The sequence below is a fragment of the Peromyscus eremicus genome, unplaced genomic scaffold (genome assembly GCF_949786415.1).
Source record: "Peromyscus eremicus unplaced genomic scaffold, PerEre_H2_v1 PerEre#2#chr22_unloc_1, whole genome shotgun sequence".
Taxonomy (NCBI): domain Eukaryota; kingdom Metazoa; phylum Chordata; class Mammalia; order Rodentia; family Cricetidae; genus Peromyscus; species Peromyscus eremicus.
In genome coordinates, this window is record NW_026734286.1 from 10,804,954 (window position 1) to 10,823,175 (window position 18,222).

An 18,222-nucleotide genomic window follows, 5' to 3' on the forward strand; every position below is an offset into this window, starting at 1 on the left:
AGTTTGAGGGCAGCCTGGTCTACACAGTGAGTTCCAGGATAGCCAGGGCTACATAGAGAAACACCATCTCAAAAAAGACCTGAATACATAAGCCAAATGTTGGGGTAGTCATGGTATCTCAGACCTGTCATCCACCTAGATCCTGTCTGGAAATAAAACTCACCCATGGTACTGCCAAGGGCCTGTGCCTGAGCCCCAGGGGTACCATCCCAGAAGGAGAAAGGTGACTCTCACCAGCCAGGCCTTGTGGGAGCAAGCTGGGTAGTTTCCCAGAATCCTCAGCGCCAGAACCATGTGCACCATCTGTAAGGTCCTTATGGGTCAGCAGCCGCTTCCATGGTTGGACACATGGTGTCAAACTGGCTTGCAGGTGTCCGGGGCTAGGATGTGAGCACCCACGTGGGGGCTGCTCCGTGCGATGGCAGGTATTTCTCGCAGATGGTTCCCTCTCACGGGCTTAAGCCCTGGGGACACAACTGAGGTCTAAGGATATGGTTGGGCATGCTAAGTGCGCGGACAACCCTTACCACTACAGAGCTGTTAGGTGTGGCCTCATGCGCCAAGGGATGCCGTTTTTTCATCCATCCTGGCTGCAGCTCTCAACAAAGAACTGTCCATGGCTCCTCTCTTCCGGTGTGTTAGGTGTAGGGATGCAGAGGGTGGGTGCAGGGGTCCGGAGGGCGGGCAACAGGTTCCCGCAGGAAGGATGCCGCCCGCCCTCACCTTCGAAGACACAGAAGCTGGGCCGAGGCCCGCATGGTTCTGGCTTTTGGAGTGCAAGCCTGGGAAAGAAGGATGGGTGTGTCCTGCTGGCCCACTTCCGTCCAGTTAGGACGCTGCTGCGGCCCCCAGAGTCTCCAACTTGTGCGGTTGAGGGACATAGGGTGTCACCACCAAGTGCAGTGGGGTCTGGGGAAACACGAGGACCGGCTGGCCGGAGGGTAGAGAGGCAGGACCTCGGCAGAGCAGCTGGGGTGCATGTGGGGAAGGTAGAGATGACACCCAGGGTAGGGACCACTGCCACCGTGCAGCCTCTGCTGGGAACAACCAGGAAGAGCTTTGGCTGACAGAGTGCGGTCGGCTGGCGGGCTTCGCCCCCTGGAGGCCGCGCGGGCCACTGCACGGCCTCCGCAACCCGGCGGGATTTAGGAAGGGGCGGGAGCCTGGTCACCGACTTCCGCGCACCGGGCGCCTGGGGCCTGGGACTTCCAGGGGGCTATCATTTCACAACTTGGCCGAGTCATCCATGGGAGTTTCCAATCCCTCCATTTTTTCCTGTTCCAGTCCCAAGGTCCCCCAGCCGAGGAAGGAAAGGGACGTCCAGAACCCCGGCGTCCCTAGTGGGTGACGGAGCCAGGCCTTTTCAGTGCAGCCCCGCTCATTTCTGCCATTCCGATTATCCACAGGCTTAGTGATTCCCGAACCCCGGTGCGCAAAGAGAACTCGACAGACTCACTCGGCTGGGCGGAGTGGAGGGCACCCTACGTTCCCAAGTCTCATCGGCGGAATAGTTCGTCCCCGAGACAAGCATGGCACTGAGGACCCCAGAGATGGGGAGTCAGCACTGCCGAGTTACAGCCTGGCGTCAGGGCGAGGAAGGGGGGGAAGGGTCGCGCACGTGGCCCGGGGGCGGGGACGCGCGTTTCCGCACCCCCACCCTGGCCACGTGCGGATCCCAGCTCTCCCCTCCCCACCGCGGACAGGGGCGCGCCCCAGGGCTTGTGTGGGGGGAGGGACAAGTTGGAGAGGGGAGGGCTCCCGGCGTCTGCGCACCCCGCACGGCGTGGTGGGCGCGCCCGGGAGGCGATGGAGCGCGCACCCGAAGGAGGCGTGGCGCGCACTGGGGTAGGAGGCGGGGCATCCGAGGTTGGGGTGGGGCGTGTGGGCGTGTCGCCGAGTGGGCGTAACTCCCAGCGCGTGGGGAGGTGGCGATCCGGGAAGGGCACCGGTGGGGGTAGCGCGTGCCAGGCCGAGGGCAAGGTTTCCCTCCGTTTGGCTTGTTCTTGCGTGGAGAGGGCACGATCCAGGGTGCTGGGTGACGCCGGGCGCTCTGCTGGTGCACGAGGCTGTGGAAGTGGGGGAGGACAGGCAGCTGGCCGAGTGAGCTCCGCCCACCCGCGGTGGCGCGCGACTCTCCGGACGGCCGAGGGCCCGGCAGGAGGGGGCGTAACCGCGGTGGGAGGGAGGGCGTGGCCACTGAGCCCCGAGGGGGCGTCCTCCGGGAGGGGCGGGCCGCGGCCGCCCCCGCGGACTCCGGTGCGTCAGGGCGCGTCAGGCGGGGCGGGGCGGGGCTGAGCGCGGGCGGCGGCGGCGCGCCGGGCCTCCTCCTCCTCCCTCCCCTCCTCCCTCTCCTCCTCCGCCTCCCGCACTCCAGCAGCCGCCGCCGGCCGGACGGGCGCAGCTCCCGCCGCCTCCGCTTCTCTCCCGCCGCCGATCCCGCGCCCGCGCGTCCTTGCCCGGCATGTCGGCGGCCGTGGCGTGCGTGGATTACTTCGCCGCCGACGTCCTCATGGCCATCTCCTCCGGAGCCGTGGTGCATCGCGGGCGACCCGGCCCCGAGGGCGCGGGCCCCACTGCCGGCCTGGATGTGCGCGCCACGCGCCGCGAGGCCACGCCGCCGGGGACCCCTGGGGCACCGCCACCGCCAGCCACCGCTCCGGGCCCGGGAGGCGCCAGCGCTGCGCCCCACCTGCTGGCCGCCAGCATCTTGGCCGATCTGCGAGGCGGGCCCGGAGTCGCCACCGCAGCCAGCACGGCGGGGGGCACCTCTCCGGTCTCCTCCTCCTCGGCCGCTTCGTCGCCGTCTTCGGGCCGCGCCCCCGGCGCCGCCAAGAGCCACCGCTGCCCCTTCCCGGGCTGCGCCAAAGCCTATTACAAGTCTTCGCACCTCAAGTCTCACCTGCGGACGCACACAGGTGAGCCCCTCGTCTTAAGCCCCCGTGGGGTCCAGGGGGCGCGTTGGAGAGGTCTCGGGAACCCCCCTTCCCCCACCTCACTGGGAACCCCGAAACTGCGTGGCGCGTGGGGGGCGGGGAGGGGGGCGCGCCCGGGCCTCAGCCGCCCCGCCGGCCGGGAAGGCGGGGACATGGTGGGTGGGGCGCGCGGGGGGGGGCGTGGCGGCCACGCGGTCGGGCGGCGCGCGGAGGGCGGCCCTGGTGGCTAAAGCTCCGGAGACGGCAGGCTGTTGGGGATCCACTCCGGCGCGGCGGGCCCACCGCGCGCGATCCTGTCCCCCAGCTTCCCACCCCTTCAGTCCCGCTTCGTGTTCTCGGCCTGTTTCTCTGCGCTCATGGTCTCTTTGCGCTCGGTGGTCAGAACATCCGGTTCCGTAGTTCTTCCTCGGCCCTCCCCCCAGCCTCAGTTTCCTTATCTGTGAAGAGGGTGGGAGGATCCGGGTCACCGCCTCCTGGGTAGCCTTGCGGATTCCCTCCGGAGGGCGGCGACGTCGCTGGCGCGGGGCCCGGGGGTGGTGGTGGTGGGTGGCAGTCCCGCATATTTTCCTTTCCATTCTGTGGACTTGGACGGGGCGGAGGGAGGCCGCGACCTGGACCTGGAGTTAGGAGCTTGAGTCTTCACTGCAATGGGATTGAAATCCCCACCACAACCCCCACCCCACTCCGTGTTTGCGCACTCCACACACCTGAGATGGATCTGCGCAAAGTCCAAGGTGGGCAGCGAGACTTAGCCACACCAGGGTTTCTGGGAAGTCCAGTCCCTCGTGATTTAGGCTAGCGGAAACCTTTTGCCAGGTACCGGCTGCTTCCTGTCCTGGTCGCCCCAAGGGTTTGTCCGTTTTAGCCGGGAATGTGCACTGGGGTTTAAAAACCCACCCCTTTAGCGGTGGTGTGATCAACGCTTTGCAGCTTCCCCAAGACAGGGCGACCTGCCTCTGGGAGCCCTTACCCTGCTGCTTTGGGTCTGCCATCTCCTGTCGCCCTGGCTTGGTCCAGGGGCTCCCACCGTGGTCACACAGGGAGAGAGTTTAGGACAGCCTCCATAGCTGTGTGGGTGGCCCCAGGCATACTCAGGGCAGGTAGGGGGTGGAGGCGCCATCTTTGGAGTCTGCTAAGCCAGAGGGTGGGCATGGATGGTGCCTCCTCCCACTTTGTCCTTAGCCCCTGTGGTCTAGGGGCTGCCCCGTGTTGGTGCCCAGATGGACTGAGCTTGGGGCAGCTCTGCATTCCCTGTCGCCACACATTTATCTCTAGAGAACATTTGAGGGGGGCACGGAGAGAGCAAGGTGGTTTTGTTGTTGTTGTTGTTGTTGTTTTTTTTGGTTTTGGTTTTTGTTTTTCGAGACAGGGTTTCTCTGTAGCTTTGCGCCTTTCCTGGGACTCACTTGGTAGCCCAGGCTGGCCTCGAACTCACAGAGATCCGCCTGCCTCTGCCTCCCGAGTGCTGGGATTAAAGGCGTGTGCTACCACCGCCCGGCTTGTTGTTTTTGTGACACTTGAGAAAGATCTCTTTGCCACAAACCAGAGTCCAGGGTGTCCTGGCTCACACCAAGTGAGTTTGCCATACAGTAATGGGAGCCGTCCACACCTTCCAACCCTCCATTCTTCCTAGTTACCGGGACTTGACTTTTTGGGGTGTATGGAGGAGGAATCCAGCACATTTCCCTACCTCCTGGGACATCAAGAGACTGTCAGTGCTGGGAGGGAGGGGTAGCTTGGCGTGCCAGAGAAACTGAGGCCCAAGGGGTGAAATCCAGGGTTTAGGGATGACTACAGATAGCCCTTTGTGGTCGGGGAGGGTGTGATGCCCTTCTTTACTAAATCCTGTATCACTCGCCACTACTACCACCATGAGAGACTGGGTGCCGTGTCCCCAAATTCCCCTTATAATAACCATTTGTGGGACCAGGAGAGCCACGTTGAATCCAGGCACGTTAATGTCATTTTTGGGGTGTCTGGGGACCACAGACTTGAGTACTGCTATATAGTTAATTTAAATGATTTATTTTTCATTTTTTGGTTTTTCAAGACAGGGTTTCTCTGTGTAGTTTTGGTTCCTGTCCTGAATCTCGCTCTGTAGCCCAGGCTGGCCTCGAACTCACAGAGATCCACCTGCCTCTGCCTCCCGAGTGCTGGGACTAAAGGCGTGCGCCACCACCGCCGGCTAAATGATTTTTTTGATAGACTCTTGTCTATCTCTGTGCAGCCCTGGCTGTCCTAGAACTCACTCTGTAGACCAAGCTGGCCCCAAATTCACAGATCCACCTGTCCCTGCCTCCTGAAGGCTGGGATTGAAGGCGTGCGCCACCACACCTGGAACCATGTAGTTAATTTAAAGGCCTGATTTTTTTGAGACAAGTTCTCACTCTGTAGCCCAGGCTGGCTTTGTAACTCGAGGTAATCCTCCTGTTTCAGCTTTCTCCCGAGGGCTAGGATCACAAGCAAGAGCCACCCCTGACTTAACCAGCCTCTTTTCCGTGGAAGAGGATTTGGCTATTGTATACTTCAGGGGAAGGTGGTACACTTCCGCCCCGGGGTCAGTGGGACTCACCTCTAGTGCAGGCCAGGGAGAGATCAGGTCCCCTGCAGAGCCACGCCTAAGGCTGTGGACTGCAGTGAGTCCTGTCTCCATCCACTCACTCATTCCTGCCTAGGGACTGGAGCCATTTAGTTCTCCTAGGCGAAGATAGGGCGAGGTAAAAGGCCGCCTTGCGGCCCCATTGTGTGCATCCCATTGAACGTGGGGGTGTAGAGGCCAAGGGGTTTACAGGACACCCCTATCCAAGGGCCTCCAGGCAGTAGGCAGAGCTTGGCAACCCTGAAGGCCACAGTTGCCCCAGCCCCTGATTGGGGTGGGGAAGGACTTTAGAGGCTGTGGGAGATGTTGACGAGGTTGCCATGGATACTGCAAGAGAGCTAGCCTTGGGGCGGGGGCGGGAGGAGAGGGCTGGCTGCCAGTTCTGCCCGCCAAGCCCCCTCCATCTCTGGCATCCTCTCTCCCTGGGCTGGGGGTAAAGGGGGGGTCCTTGATTTAGTCTGGGAGATGGAACCCAGACCTGGGAGAGGCCTGACTTCACCTGGGGTCTCAGCAAGGTGTCCTGGGTGCTGCAGGGTGGCCTCCACCCACTCCTGTGCCGTGTGCTCCCCCTAATTGGGACAGCCACACATGTCCCCAGACATTGCCCAGTATCTCCTGGAGGGCCTCAGGGTCACCTCTAGTTATATTATCTGGAAATCCTGTTTACTTGGGTGTGAGAAACGTTAGGGTCTAGACCAGGGTAATGGGGTGGTGACCGAGCCAAGCGAGCTCACGGAAGGAGAGCGTCTCTTGTCTCTGGCCTCCACACGCACCGAGGAGCACACAGTAATGTAGAAAATGACGGACGGACGGACGTTGGAAGAAATACTAGTATTTGCGGTTACCTGGGTTGTGCGGGTGGCTGTGGGTGGCCTCCGTCCCTGTCCCCACTAAACATGAGGTCTGAAGGTGGGGAAAGACAGATTTACTTAGGCCTGTGAGGCGGGGCGGGGCGGGGCAGGAGCAGTGTGGCTGGAGGGGACCAGCCGGCTGGCCCTGGGGCTGGGATTTTGAGGGCCAGTGAAGGGTGGGGGTGTGCAGAGGCTGGCCTGGCCGCAGCGGGAAATCTCTTTACCGAGGAGATTAGGGTGGGAGGGGAGTTGAGGGTGGAGCAGTGTCCGAGGGTGTGGGGTGCAGGGGAGGCCGGGGCCCCCCCTAGCTTTCTGATCAGTCCAAGAAGTGGCTCTAATTTTCCTGAAGCTTTTTCCAGGAGGAGAGACAGATGGGGAAACTGAGGCCTGGGAGGGAAGGAGCCTAGCCACCTGCAGGCAGAGGGGCAAGATTCCTTGGTGTGGTTGAAGCGCTGTAGAAAAGGGGTGGATCAGGCCCTGTGGGGTTCAGGTGGCCTTTGGGGACTGCCACCTACTCCCCTCAGCCCTTGCGGGGCACAGCAGCTGGCCCGGCTGCATTGCTGGGGGTGATAACCACACCCCACCCAGGCGTCTGATAAAAGAGACCCAGATGGGGTGGGAGTTGGCAAGTGATACCAGCCGGAGGCCTGGCTGCCCTTTGGAGGGGTGGGTTGGTGTCTGTCCTGGGGAGTTCCATGGGGTGCTGTCCCTGTTCCCCAGTCTCCTGAGGGGTGGGGAGTAGTCTCACAGCCTGGCCCTCTGGGAGGGAGGAGGAGGGGGTACAAGACCATGCCGCCCCTCTTTAGTTGGAGAACTTTTGAGACAGTTTCACCCCAGTATCCCTGACTAGCCTGGAACTCTGTAGCCCAGGCTGGTCTTGAACTCGGAGATCCGCCTGCCTCTGTCTCCTGAGTGCTGGGATTAAAGGCTTGCCCTGCCACCGCCTGGTTTAATGATTTTTTATTTACTGTGTGCTCGCGTGTGCCACGGTACATATGTATGTGAAGGTCGGAGGACAGCTTGGAGAGTTGGTTCTCCCGGGGATCCAAATCAGGTTAGGGTTAAGGTCTGCCTGGTGTCAAGAGGTATCTGACTAGCGCACTGCCCCCCTTTTCTGTGAATGAGCAAAGGACAGCTCTCTTTTGGGAGGTGGCAGATTCATGAGCCCAGCCTCCCCCGTCCTGGATCATGCTCCTTCATCCGGGCCTGTAGACTTTCCCACGGGCAAGCATTAAGTACCCACTGCTCGCCAGACTCAGGCTCTGAAATTTTAGGGCCCTCGCTGGGAACTGGGCTCACAGCTGAGCAACGGGACGGACCACCATCAGAGTCGGGGAGCCCACTCACCCCAGGGGTGGTGCCCAGAGGGCAGCCCTTCATCATGGACTCCCAGCCCTATACAGCCGTCCAGGCCCCTCCCTGAGGAGGTCAGACTCAGGCAGGGTGAGGCCTGGCCTGGTGGAAACTGCACCTTCGGGGCCCCCCTCTGCTGGCCATTCCGCTCGCTCCCGCAGCAAGTTTACAGGATGTCCCAGCCTCCATGTTTTAGAGGCTGCAAAGCACCAAGGCTCCCGGGTTGTCCCCAGCTCACCCCAGCCCCGCCTGAGTCAGAGGGTCAAGTCCACAGCCACGCCCACAGGGCCCTTCCTGCGTGCTCCCCACCCACCTGATCCTCCTCCCTGCAGTCAGGTAGCCCGGAGCTGTAGGGGACTCGCCTGCAGCCTCCCCCAAGTTAGCTCCAGCTCCCAGCCCTCTGGGTTGACTGTGACACTGTAGCACAGCCAGGCCAGGCATTCGGCAAGTGTGCGCCCGAGTACCGCCACCACCGGTGTGCACACGTGCGCGCCCCAACCCCCTAGCGTGGGGCGGGGACTGGCAGGCTCCCCGCTCAGCGAGGCGACCCTGGCCCGGGCCTCTGTCTCCCCCGTGGCGGGAGCTAGGACCACGTGAGCAAGGCCGGTTGGTGCCGCCGCCGTCTCCGACTCGCCACCGCCAAGCTACGTGCAGCAGCTGCGTTCCCGGCGGGCTGGCGGCGGCCGCCAACACTGCAACCTGCTCCTGGCTAAGTGGAACTCAGGGGCGAGAGGCGGGAACCAGCCCCACAGGGAGGCCCCGAAAGGGGAAATAAGCTGATTGCATGCTAGGGGGGTGCCCCCTTTTCTCTCACCCCCTCCCCCTCTCCTCTGCCCGCAAAATGGCGACAGGATTACATGTCCCCCTTGGACGGACGCAGGACATGGTTCTGTCACCCGGGATCTGTTCCAAAGCTAGGAACCTCGCCCTATAACCAAGCACCCCTACCCTTCAGATTGAGCCCCCCCTCGGGCGCTATGGTCGAGCTGGGGTGGGGGAGGAGTCCTTTCTGGGGCTGTTTTGGGGCGCTGGGGCCCACTGACAAACATTCTTACTGGGATGGGGTATTTTGGATCATTTAGGGGACACTTTGGAAATGATAAGGGCTGCTGGCAGCCATCAGGAAACACTGGTCCCTTCTCCCTTTACTGCCTAGGGTCGCAACTTCCTGGGGCTTTGAGTTGCCTGGATGGCATGCAAAATTGGCACATGGGCACCCCGAAGCAGTTTCCTGGCCTCTGCGCCCCCATGTTGGGGGTGCACTTGGGTGTGGTTTGGCCGGATGGAGATAGTTTTCTTCTGGCTGCTTCCTGGGCGGTGTTGGCTGTGCCCGCCTAGTCCCGGACCCGCCCACTTCCCTCCCCTTTCTCAATCCTCTCCTGGGATCCCCTGAGCTGCTTATAGCAAGATGACACCAGGTCACCCCGGCCTAGCCTGGTATCTGTTCCCTTTTCTGGTCGCCTCTGAACTTTATTCCCTCGCTTCCATGAATCCTGTCTGGAGGGCCCTTGGCTATTTTCTGAGGGACATGAGTCCTTCCGAGTACCTGTTCCCCAGTGGGTCAGCCTGGGACCACACCAGGTGACCTCGCTAGTCCCGTGTGACATCGCAGAGGTTAGGTCTTCCAGTCACTAGTGGTTCTGCCTCCCGCCTCCTCCGGACTCTGTCACAAACAGAAGTGCACAGGTCCTTCAGGTCCATACAATGCACACTCTTCCAACCCTTGGGCAGCAGAATTCCAGGCTTTGGGGTACCCGGAGCACCCGGGGTGCCCTGTCTCCAGAACTGGAGCCTAGGGCCAGCCAGACGAGGTCCGAGGCGCTGGGGTCCTGAGTGAGTCCACTGGCCTGTTCTTGGTCCTTGGAAACCCGCCTGGGGACATGCTGATCATCACACAGCGAAGCCTGGTGCTGTGGGTGTCTCCAGGAGACCCAGAGCTTGGATGGGGATTCTGGACTGGGTTGGCAAAGCCGCCAGGGTGGTGGGAGTGGTCTGTGGAGGAAGTTGCCTGGTGGTGGCTTGCCCCAGCCCAAAGGCAGCTGCTGCGTCTGACTGGCTCCGCCCGAGACCACGCCCCCGGGTACTCCACCCTCTACCCCCAGTGGTTGAATTTAAGCTAAGTTTGGGGTCGCAGGGTGACCTTTCCTACCTCTGCGGGGCACAAGAGCGTTGTGCTACACCCCAGCTTCAGGACCCCAGGCTGAAACTAGCCAGGGCTGATTATTCAAATCTACAGGTGGCCCAAGGTATGGGGGAGGGCCTGCTCCATATCTGTGTGTCTAAGGACCTGGAAAGTGCTTCTCTTCAGTGCCCCATGGTCTTTCGGAAGAAAGGATGCTGTTGGGGGCTGGGGCACCTGAGGACCTTTTATTAGGGTGGGCAGAAGTGGGCATAGCTTAGCCATGGATGTGGTGGCTGACGCAAGGTTGCCCTTAGTTAGTTTTAGGCCAGGGGGGCCATGTAGCAAGACCCGGCCTCCACAGACCTGTAGGACTGGCTGGGCATGTAGCCCAGTGGGCAGAGTGCTCCCCTAGCACGCAGAAGGCCCTGAGTTCTGTCTTGGCACCACATAAGCCGGGTTCAGTGGCCCATGGCTGTGATTCTGGTGCAGGGAAAGGTAATCGGGCCATCCTCGGCTGAGTTGCCGGATACGCCGTGGTAATTCGAGCCGCTCCTGGAAGCGTGTGGCACCGCGGGATGTCTAGGAAGCCCCTCCCCGCCCACTGACCACTCTGTCTCTCGTCCAGGTGAACGGCCCTTTGCCTGCGACTGGCCTGGCTGTGACAAGAAATTCGCCCGTTCTGATGAGCTGGCCCGCCACCACCGGACACACACAGGCGAGAAGCGGTTTCCCTGCCCCCTGTGTACCAAGCGCTTCACCCGCAGCGACCACCTGACCAAGCACGCCCGGCGCCACCCCGGCTTCCGCCCGGAACTGCTGCGACGACCCGGTGCCCGCAGCACCTCGCCCAGTGGCTCGTTGCCCTGCAGCCTGGCCGGCAGCCCCGCACCAAGCCCTGTCCCTAGCCCAGCTCCTGCCGGCTTGTAGAGCCCTGCTCTGTCCACCCTGGCGGTGACCTGCTTGCTAGGCCTTGGCAGGGATTTCCATCAATGGACGAGTCTGCCCTCTGGAGAGCCCATGTCCTGGAGTCCCGGCCCACGTCAAGGAAGCATCAAGGGGACCGAGAATGGACTTGGGTCACCAGGGGGTCTGGGAGGTGGCCTCGGGTTCTGTCTGTAAATAGCCATGATCAACTGTCCCATCCCCTCTGCAGGGACCCCCAGCGGGCAGTCGGCAGGCCGTCCATGCCCCCGTCTGCCACCTCTGCCTTCCTCCTGGGTGGCATTGGGCATGGAGCCTAGCCACAGTCTCACTCTTAACCTTCAGCCCCTCGTCACTCCTCCAGGTTGGGACACAGGTACACAGAGCCATAGGTGACTGGGGCTTCCCGTGGGCCCCGACCTGTCCCCACCCCACTGAAAGCCATTGGCGGAAGTTCAGGGAAATGGGGGGGGTGCAGCCTGGCTGGCCCCCCAACATGGGTACTCAAATCTCAGGTGTCTACAGGTTCTGCCCTCAATAAGGGCCACCCCACACCCCCAGCCCTGGGAAAATCGGAGACGCTGCAGTTTTCAGAGAACTTAGGGTTAGGGGGCGCAGGCAGGGTGTGTGGAGGTCCCCTCAGAGAGCATCACCACTCACTTTGGGGTACGGTGCTGGGCAGGTGGGAAACATTATTTATTGTCCTCTCTGACTGTTGGCCTGGGGGAGCCTGGCTCCCCCTAGCTGGGTGTGTATGATGTGAGAGGCAGTGGGTGTCTGATGCCTGGGACCCTGCCTCCCTCCTGCTGGATTCGGGTCCTGAGTTTGGCCCCTGTGGCATTGCGTCTCAGACAATCTTCTATAGGACCTGTGTGGCCATCAGGCTAGGGGTGCAGGACGCTGCCCTGCCCTTCATGTCCTCCACACCCCTGCGTGTCTGCGGAGGTGGCCTTGGACTCCAGGCCTGGAAGCAGGGGCTCAGCTCCTGGGCCTTCTGGGATGGCTCGGGTTTTTTTGGATGGGATAGATTATTTTTTCAGGCTCCCGTTCCTTGTTTCAGGGGGGTCCCCTTGTGTGGCCGCCATCCTCAGGGGTATGAGTGTCGGGGGGAGGTCTCTCCCGAAAGAGTCTAACTTAGAGTCCTCTTCTTGTTGTGGCTTGGAGTTCCTTTTCTAGAAGGGCAACTCGGGGACGTCCCCCCCAAGGAGTTGGGAACCCAGAGGAAGTTGAGCTGTCCCATATTGGCTCTAGGAGGTTTCTGGCATCCCCATTTGTTCCAGAACCGTCCATCCCCCAATGAGGGAGGCTTTGGGTACCGCCACCTTTACCTGAGCCTACCTGGAGGGAGGCCTGCCTTCTGGAGCTGGGCTCGGAGGGTCCTAGGCCAGCCACCCTCACAGGTACTTCCATTCGCCCCTTCTCTTGGCCACAGAAATGAGATGCCTTAGTCGGTGGGGTGGGGGTTGGGGCCCCATTCTTTTGTGTCTTGGATGTATCTTTCGTCATCCCAGCTCCTGCTGGTCTCCTGCCCTTCCTGCAAACTGGAAAGGTTTAGGGTCCCAGGACCTTGGGAGGAAACTCCATAAGCAAGCAGAGCTTTCTTGGTGTCCTTCCCTCCCCCCCTAACTTCAGGTTCTGGTTGGCCACGGGAACTTGGGTCTAACCATTGAGGGGTAGTGTCTGAGCACAGGCAGGACAGGGGTCCTGAGGGATTTGTTCTTTCTGGGGAGGGGCACCCCTCCTCCATTCCGCCTGGCCGCTCACCCTTGTATTTAATTAAAGAACCCCTTTTTTAAAGACCTGCCCTGGTGTCTGTTTGATTGGTCCCCATGTCCCACCCCCGTGGGTATGGCCCCCAAGGTTCTCGGCTACATCCTGGGGAAACTGAGGGAGCCTGCCGATATACTCAGGGGTCTGGCCTAGGACCCTCTGAGGCCCTGGGAGGGGGCTGCCTGCAGCAGCCTGTGCACAACACGAAGTCACCCACGCCTGGCGCAGCTGCGCACCCGCCACCCCGTTACCCGGCAACGGGAGCTCGGTGACAGGGCTCCTGGGGGCGTCCGCCACCCGCCCCCTTCCGGAGCCGGCAGGGGGGTGGGGGTGGGGACAGACCCCAAGAGCTGAACGTGGTGGAGGAACGGTGCCTCGGGACCTCCCCACCACGCCGCCCCATTGTGCACGAGTTGAACACCCACCGCAAACCCTCTTGGAATTAGGAAAAGGGGTGCGAGTGGGGATTCGAGAGGCTGAGAGCTTTCAGGAGCCGATGAGAGTTTACATCCCTGTTTGAGAGAGACACCAGGTCCCTGGGGTCTGCAGAGCTCGGGGGGCTGAGGCGGGGTGGGGTGGGGCCGGGAGGAGCTGCCCCATGGCACCTGCTGTGCCCGGGGAGTCGCCGCACCCCACCTAGTGGCCAAGGCTAGTACTGGGAGCCGCGTCTGTTCAGGGCCACCCCTGCCGGGGGTGGGGGTCCGCCTTCCCACCTGCAGGGCCTTCCCACCTGCAGGGGCGTTCCGTGGCTCCTGGGGAGCTTGGGTGGAACACAGCGCCCACGCTGTTCACCTCCCACTGCATACCATTGCGCACAGGCGTCTGCGAACCCTTGGCTTCCCCACCTCCCTCACGGTTCTCTGACCCGCACGGAGGTCCTTGATATTTCCGCGGGGCACACTCCCGACCACCGCCCTTGGGTGGCTCCTTGAATCCCCACCTGCAGCTCTTGAGATGCCTCCAACCGCCCCACCCCACCCCTGCCATGCTGTCCCTGAGCCCTGTCACAGTGCGCATCCCATGGTCCTTGTACCACTCTGCAGTTGCGTGGTGAGCGCTTGGCACGTATGAGACCCTCAGCGCCAACAACTGCACCACAAACGCCTATCCAAAACTCCTCTCCTCTTTTATTTATTTATTTTTTGGTTTTTCGAGACCGGGTTTCTCTGTGTAGCCCAGGCTGTCCTGGATCTCGCTCTGTAGAGCGGACTGGCCTTGAACTTGCAGAGATCCGCCTGGCTCTGCCTCCCGAGTGCTGGGATTAAAGGCGTGCGCCACCACCGCCCGGCACGAACATTGTTTTATGCCATAATAAGCCCTCTGCTCCGCTCCCCAGCCGCCACGAATACTCCCCTTCGATCTACATTCCCAGTTCTGGACCTTTTCTGTAGCGTCCCGTACTGCACTTCGGCCTGGGTGTCTGGTTCTCTCACTGAGCATCATGCTTTCCAGATCCCTCTACACCGGTGGTTCTCAGCCTGTGGGCCGCGACCCCCTCGGGGTCGAATGACCCTTTCACAAGGGTCGCCTAAGGCCATATTTACATTATGACTCATAACAGCAGCAAAATTAGCCAGGCGTGGTGGTCCACGCCTTTAAACCAGCGCGGGAGGCAGCGGCGACAGCAAACAGAATTACAGTTAGGGAGCAACAACAAAAATAGTTTCATGGTTGGGGGATCGCCACAGCATGAGGGACTGTGTTAAAGGGTGGTGGCAGGGGCCTGGAGAGATGGCTCAGTGGTTAGAGCTCTGGCGGCTCTTCCAGAGGACCTGAGTTCAATTCCTGGCTACCACAAGGTGGCTCCCGACCATCTGTGAGATCTGGATCTGGTGCCCTCTGCTGGCCTGCAGGGACACATGCAAACAGAGCGCTCATCCCTGAAAAGATACATAAATAAATAAAATTAAAAATTAAAAAAAATAGAATAAAATAAAGGGTCGTAGCATTGGGGAGGTTGAGAACCGCGGCTCTAGGCTCTCATGTGTCAGCCTTTCTCTGTTCAGGACTGAACAAGACCCCAGCGTGCAGATGGACTGTGCTGTGTGTTTATCATCCATCCATCCACGACGGATCGTGAGTTGCGTTTAAAATTTGACTCCTGTGATTAATGCTGGTGAGAACAGTAATATTTAAGTTCTTGGTAGAAGTGCGTTTTTATTTCCCTGGTAAGCAACTAAGGATCTACTGGCAGGGCTTCATGGTATACTCGCCATCTTCCTTACTGGGCTTATTTCCCGGATACCCTGTTGAGACTCCCCCTTGGAGGGCCTGGGGGCGTGGTCAGGGTGGAGCCCCGCCTAGAATCCCCTGTGAGGCGCTGGGGGCGTGGTCAGGGTGGAGCCCCGCCCAGAATCCCCAGTGAGGGACTGGGGGCGTGGTCAGGGTGGAGCCCCGCCTAGAATCCCCCAGTGAGGGGCTGGGGGCGTGGTCAGGGTGGGGCCCCGCCTGGAATCCCCAGTGAGGGGCTGGGGGCGTGGTCAGGGTGGAGCCCCCGCCTAGAATCCCCCAGTGAGGGGGCTGGGGGCGTGGTCAGGGTGGAGCCCCGCCTAGAATCCCCAGTGAGGGGCTGGGGGCGTGGTCAGGGTGGAGCCCCGCCTAGAACCCCCAGTGAGGGCTGGGGGCGTGGTCAGGGTGGAGCCCCGCCTAGAACCCCCAGTGAGGGCTGGGGGCGTGGTCAGGGTGGAGCCCCACCCAGGATTCCCCAGAGGGGCTGGAGGCGTGGCTCAATGGTGAGTACCAGCCTGGCCTGCACAAGTCCCTGGATTACAATCTCTTGCCTGGAAAACAAAAAAAGAAAGAAAAGAAAAAGCCCATCCTGGAGGTGCTGTACTGTTCTCCCCTCTGCCTGTCCTTTTCACAGTCACGAATGTTGCTAGAGAGGGTGTGGTATACACAGGGTTCCTTGCAGCCCTCACAGGTGGAGGCAGGAGGATCAGAAGTCCAGAACCATTTTCACTACCAAGAATGTTCAGGTCAGCCCACATTTAAAAAAAAAACAGGGGGCTGGAGAGATGGCTCAGTGGTTAGAGCACCGACTGCTCTTCCAGAGGACCTGAGTTCAATTCCTAGCACCCACATGGTGGCTCACAACCATCTGTAATGAGATCTGGCGCCCTCTTCTGGCCTGCAGACATAACACTGTATATATAATAAATAAATAAATCTTTAAAAAATAAAATAAAATAAAAAAAAACACAAAGAAAGTTATGCATGACAGCCACAGGCCCGTGGGCTCGGAGGCCAGGCCGGAGGAGGGCATCACCCTGTCCAGTCACTCAGCGGCGGTGACTGTACGGGACAACCTCGCCGAATGCGGAGAGAGTTCATTCTTTTGTAGTCACGGGTTCAGTGGACAGATGGACGCTGTGGGTCGTCCTGCTGGGTCCCCGGGGACACCAGGTCTTGACCCTGGTGGGGGTTGAGATGAGACTTGTGTTAAGTACACTCTCAGATGGTGAGGTGTCTGGGAGGGTGCTCAGGTCTCCGGTCCTCGGGGAGAGGAACCGTCAGCTGGGGAAACACCACCCCAGAGCTTTCCCACCACACACGCTCCCATTGTCCTGGCTGACGCGCAGTCTCCCCCAGTCACAGGCTGAAAAGTCCACGCCTGGGACGCCTCTCTTGCTGACCCAGCACCCCGCTTCCAAGCTTACTGCATGTCTATACAGGGACCCCGCCACGGGGGTCACCTACAGCGCCTGCTCCTAGGGCATACTGCTCAGAGTCAGGCTTCGGGTCTGAAGTTACACCTGGTCTCTATGCTCTCCCATCGCTCCGCTCACTTGTTTAGAGTTGTTGCGTAAATACACTTAAACCTCATTTCTACACCACGAAACACACTCACAGGGCTGTGCTGTGGTCCCCACGTCCTGCTCCCCCACACTGAAGCTTTGCGTCTGACACGATCCCAAGCCCCAGCCCCCGGCACCTGCCACCCTACCTTGTCTTAGTGACTCCGATGACCCCTCCACCTCCTGGGAGGGGAACTGTGTTAGGTCTTTCTGAGTGTGCCTTTTATTTCTTTCTTTCTTTCTCTCCCCCCCCCACCCGCCCCCCAGACAGGGTTTCTCTGTCTGTTCTGGAACTCCCTCTGTAGACCAGACCAGGCTGGCCTCAAACTCACAGAGATTCTCCTGCCTCTGCCTCCCAAGTGCAGGGATTAAAGGTGTGCATCACCACCCACCCGTTATTTGTTTATTTTTAAATTTCAGTTTCTGGTAACCCAGGCTGGTCTAGGTAACTGAGAAGATCTTAAAGGATCCCCTCTATCTCTACTGTACGGAGATTACAGGTGCATACCACCCGAATTCCCTTTTTAAGGCTGTGTAATATTCCACCCTGTGCATGGACCACTCCACGTATGTCCGTCATGCATCAGTACTTATCTAGGTTACTTCTATCTGTGAGATGTTTTAAATGATGGTTTGTGACATGAGTGTTGAAATAGCCTTTCAAAATCACGTGTTGGCTCATGCTTGTAATCCTCAGACCCTGGAAGCTGAGGCAGTTGGATTTTATGGAATTTAAAATGAGCCTGGAGCACAGAAGGAGATTCTGTTTAAATAAATAAATACCAAATTAATTAAGGGATTAAGAATAAAAATGGCCGGCCGCCATGGTGGCTCAGGCTTGTAATCTCGGCATTTGGGGAAACTGCCACAGGTTCAAGATCAGTCTGGGCTACGGTGTCAGAGCCTGTCCACACAAACAAACAAAACTCACAAAAAGAGGGAGTCCGCGGAGGGGTGGGGGCTGCGGGGTGGGGCGCAGCTCAGTTGGTAGGGTATCCGCCCCCGGTGCCTGCCTTTTTATCTCCAGAGCAGTATCATGGGGCAAGTCCGTGGCCAGTCTGTGCTACACGAGACCTTACCTCGATCCAAAGCAAAACAGAAAACGGGCTGGGGAGACCTGAGTTCTAACCCCCAGCTCCCTTTTAAAGCCAGGCGTTTCTGTGTGTATGCAACCTGAGCCTTGCGGGCTGGGGGCAGCAGATCCTCCACGTTTGACGGTCAGATGGTACAGCTGAAGTACTTCGGTAAGAAGCCTTAGGGCGGTGGTGGCGCACGCCTTTAATCCCAGCACTCGGGAGGCAAAGCCAGGCGGATCTCTGTGAGTTCGAGGCCAGCCTGGGCTACAGAGCGAGATCCAGGAAAGGCGCAAAGCTACAATCTCAGAAGAAAATAAAAGAGAAAAAGAAACAAAAAGGTGGAAAGCTATTCGCCCCTCCTGCCTGTGCACGTGGTTGTACAGCCCTGCACCCCTCAAAACACCCCCAGGACGACAAAATAGTTAAAAGGACGTTTCCGGAGTGCGCCTCCGTGGCAGAGTGCCAGTCTAGTGTATCCCGGCACTGCAAAAAGTCGGGAACGTCCCGCCGATACCACTCGCGGTCGGGTGAATGAGCGTCAACTGAGACACCCAGACCCCGGCTGGAGAGTTGGCTCCGTGGTGAAGAGCACTTGCTGCTCTTGCAGAAGACTTGGGTTCGACTTGGGTTCGATTCCCAGCACCCACACGGTCGTTCACAACCCTCTGTAGCTGCAATTCCAGGGCATCCGACGCCCTCCGCCTTCAGCGAGCATCAGGTATACTCATGTTTGCACACACATACGTACAAACACAAAGTGAATCCTAAAGGGGCGGGGGGGATCGTCCGGAACACTCTCCTCG

The 18,222-nt window shown here is 59.9% G+C and overlaps 1 protein-coding gene across 1 annotated transcript; it reads left to right on the forward strand.

Moving 5' to 3' along the window:
* The first annotated feature begins 2,370 nt into the window (after positions 1–2,370).
* Positions 2,371–12,578, forward strand: Klf16 (KLF transcription factor 16). Its single transcript, XM_059252125.1, has 2 exons — positions 2,371–2,915; positions 10,484–12,578. The coding sequence occupies exons 1-2, from the start codon at positions 2,462–2,464 to the stop codon at positions 10,783–10,785; spliced, it is 756 nt and encodes a 251-aa protein (XP_059108108.1). The 5' UTR covers positions 2,371–2,461; the 3' UTR covers positions 10,786–12,578.
* The last annotated feature ends 5,644 nt before the right edge of the window (positions 12,579–18,222 follow it).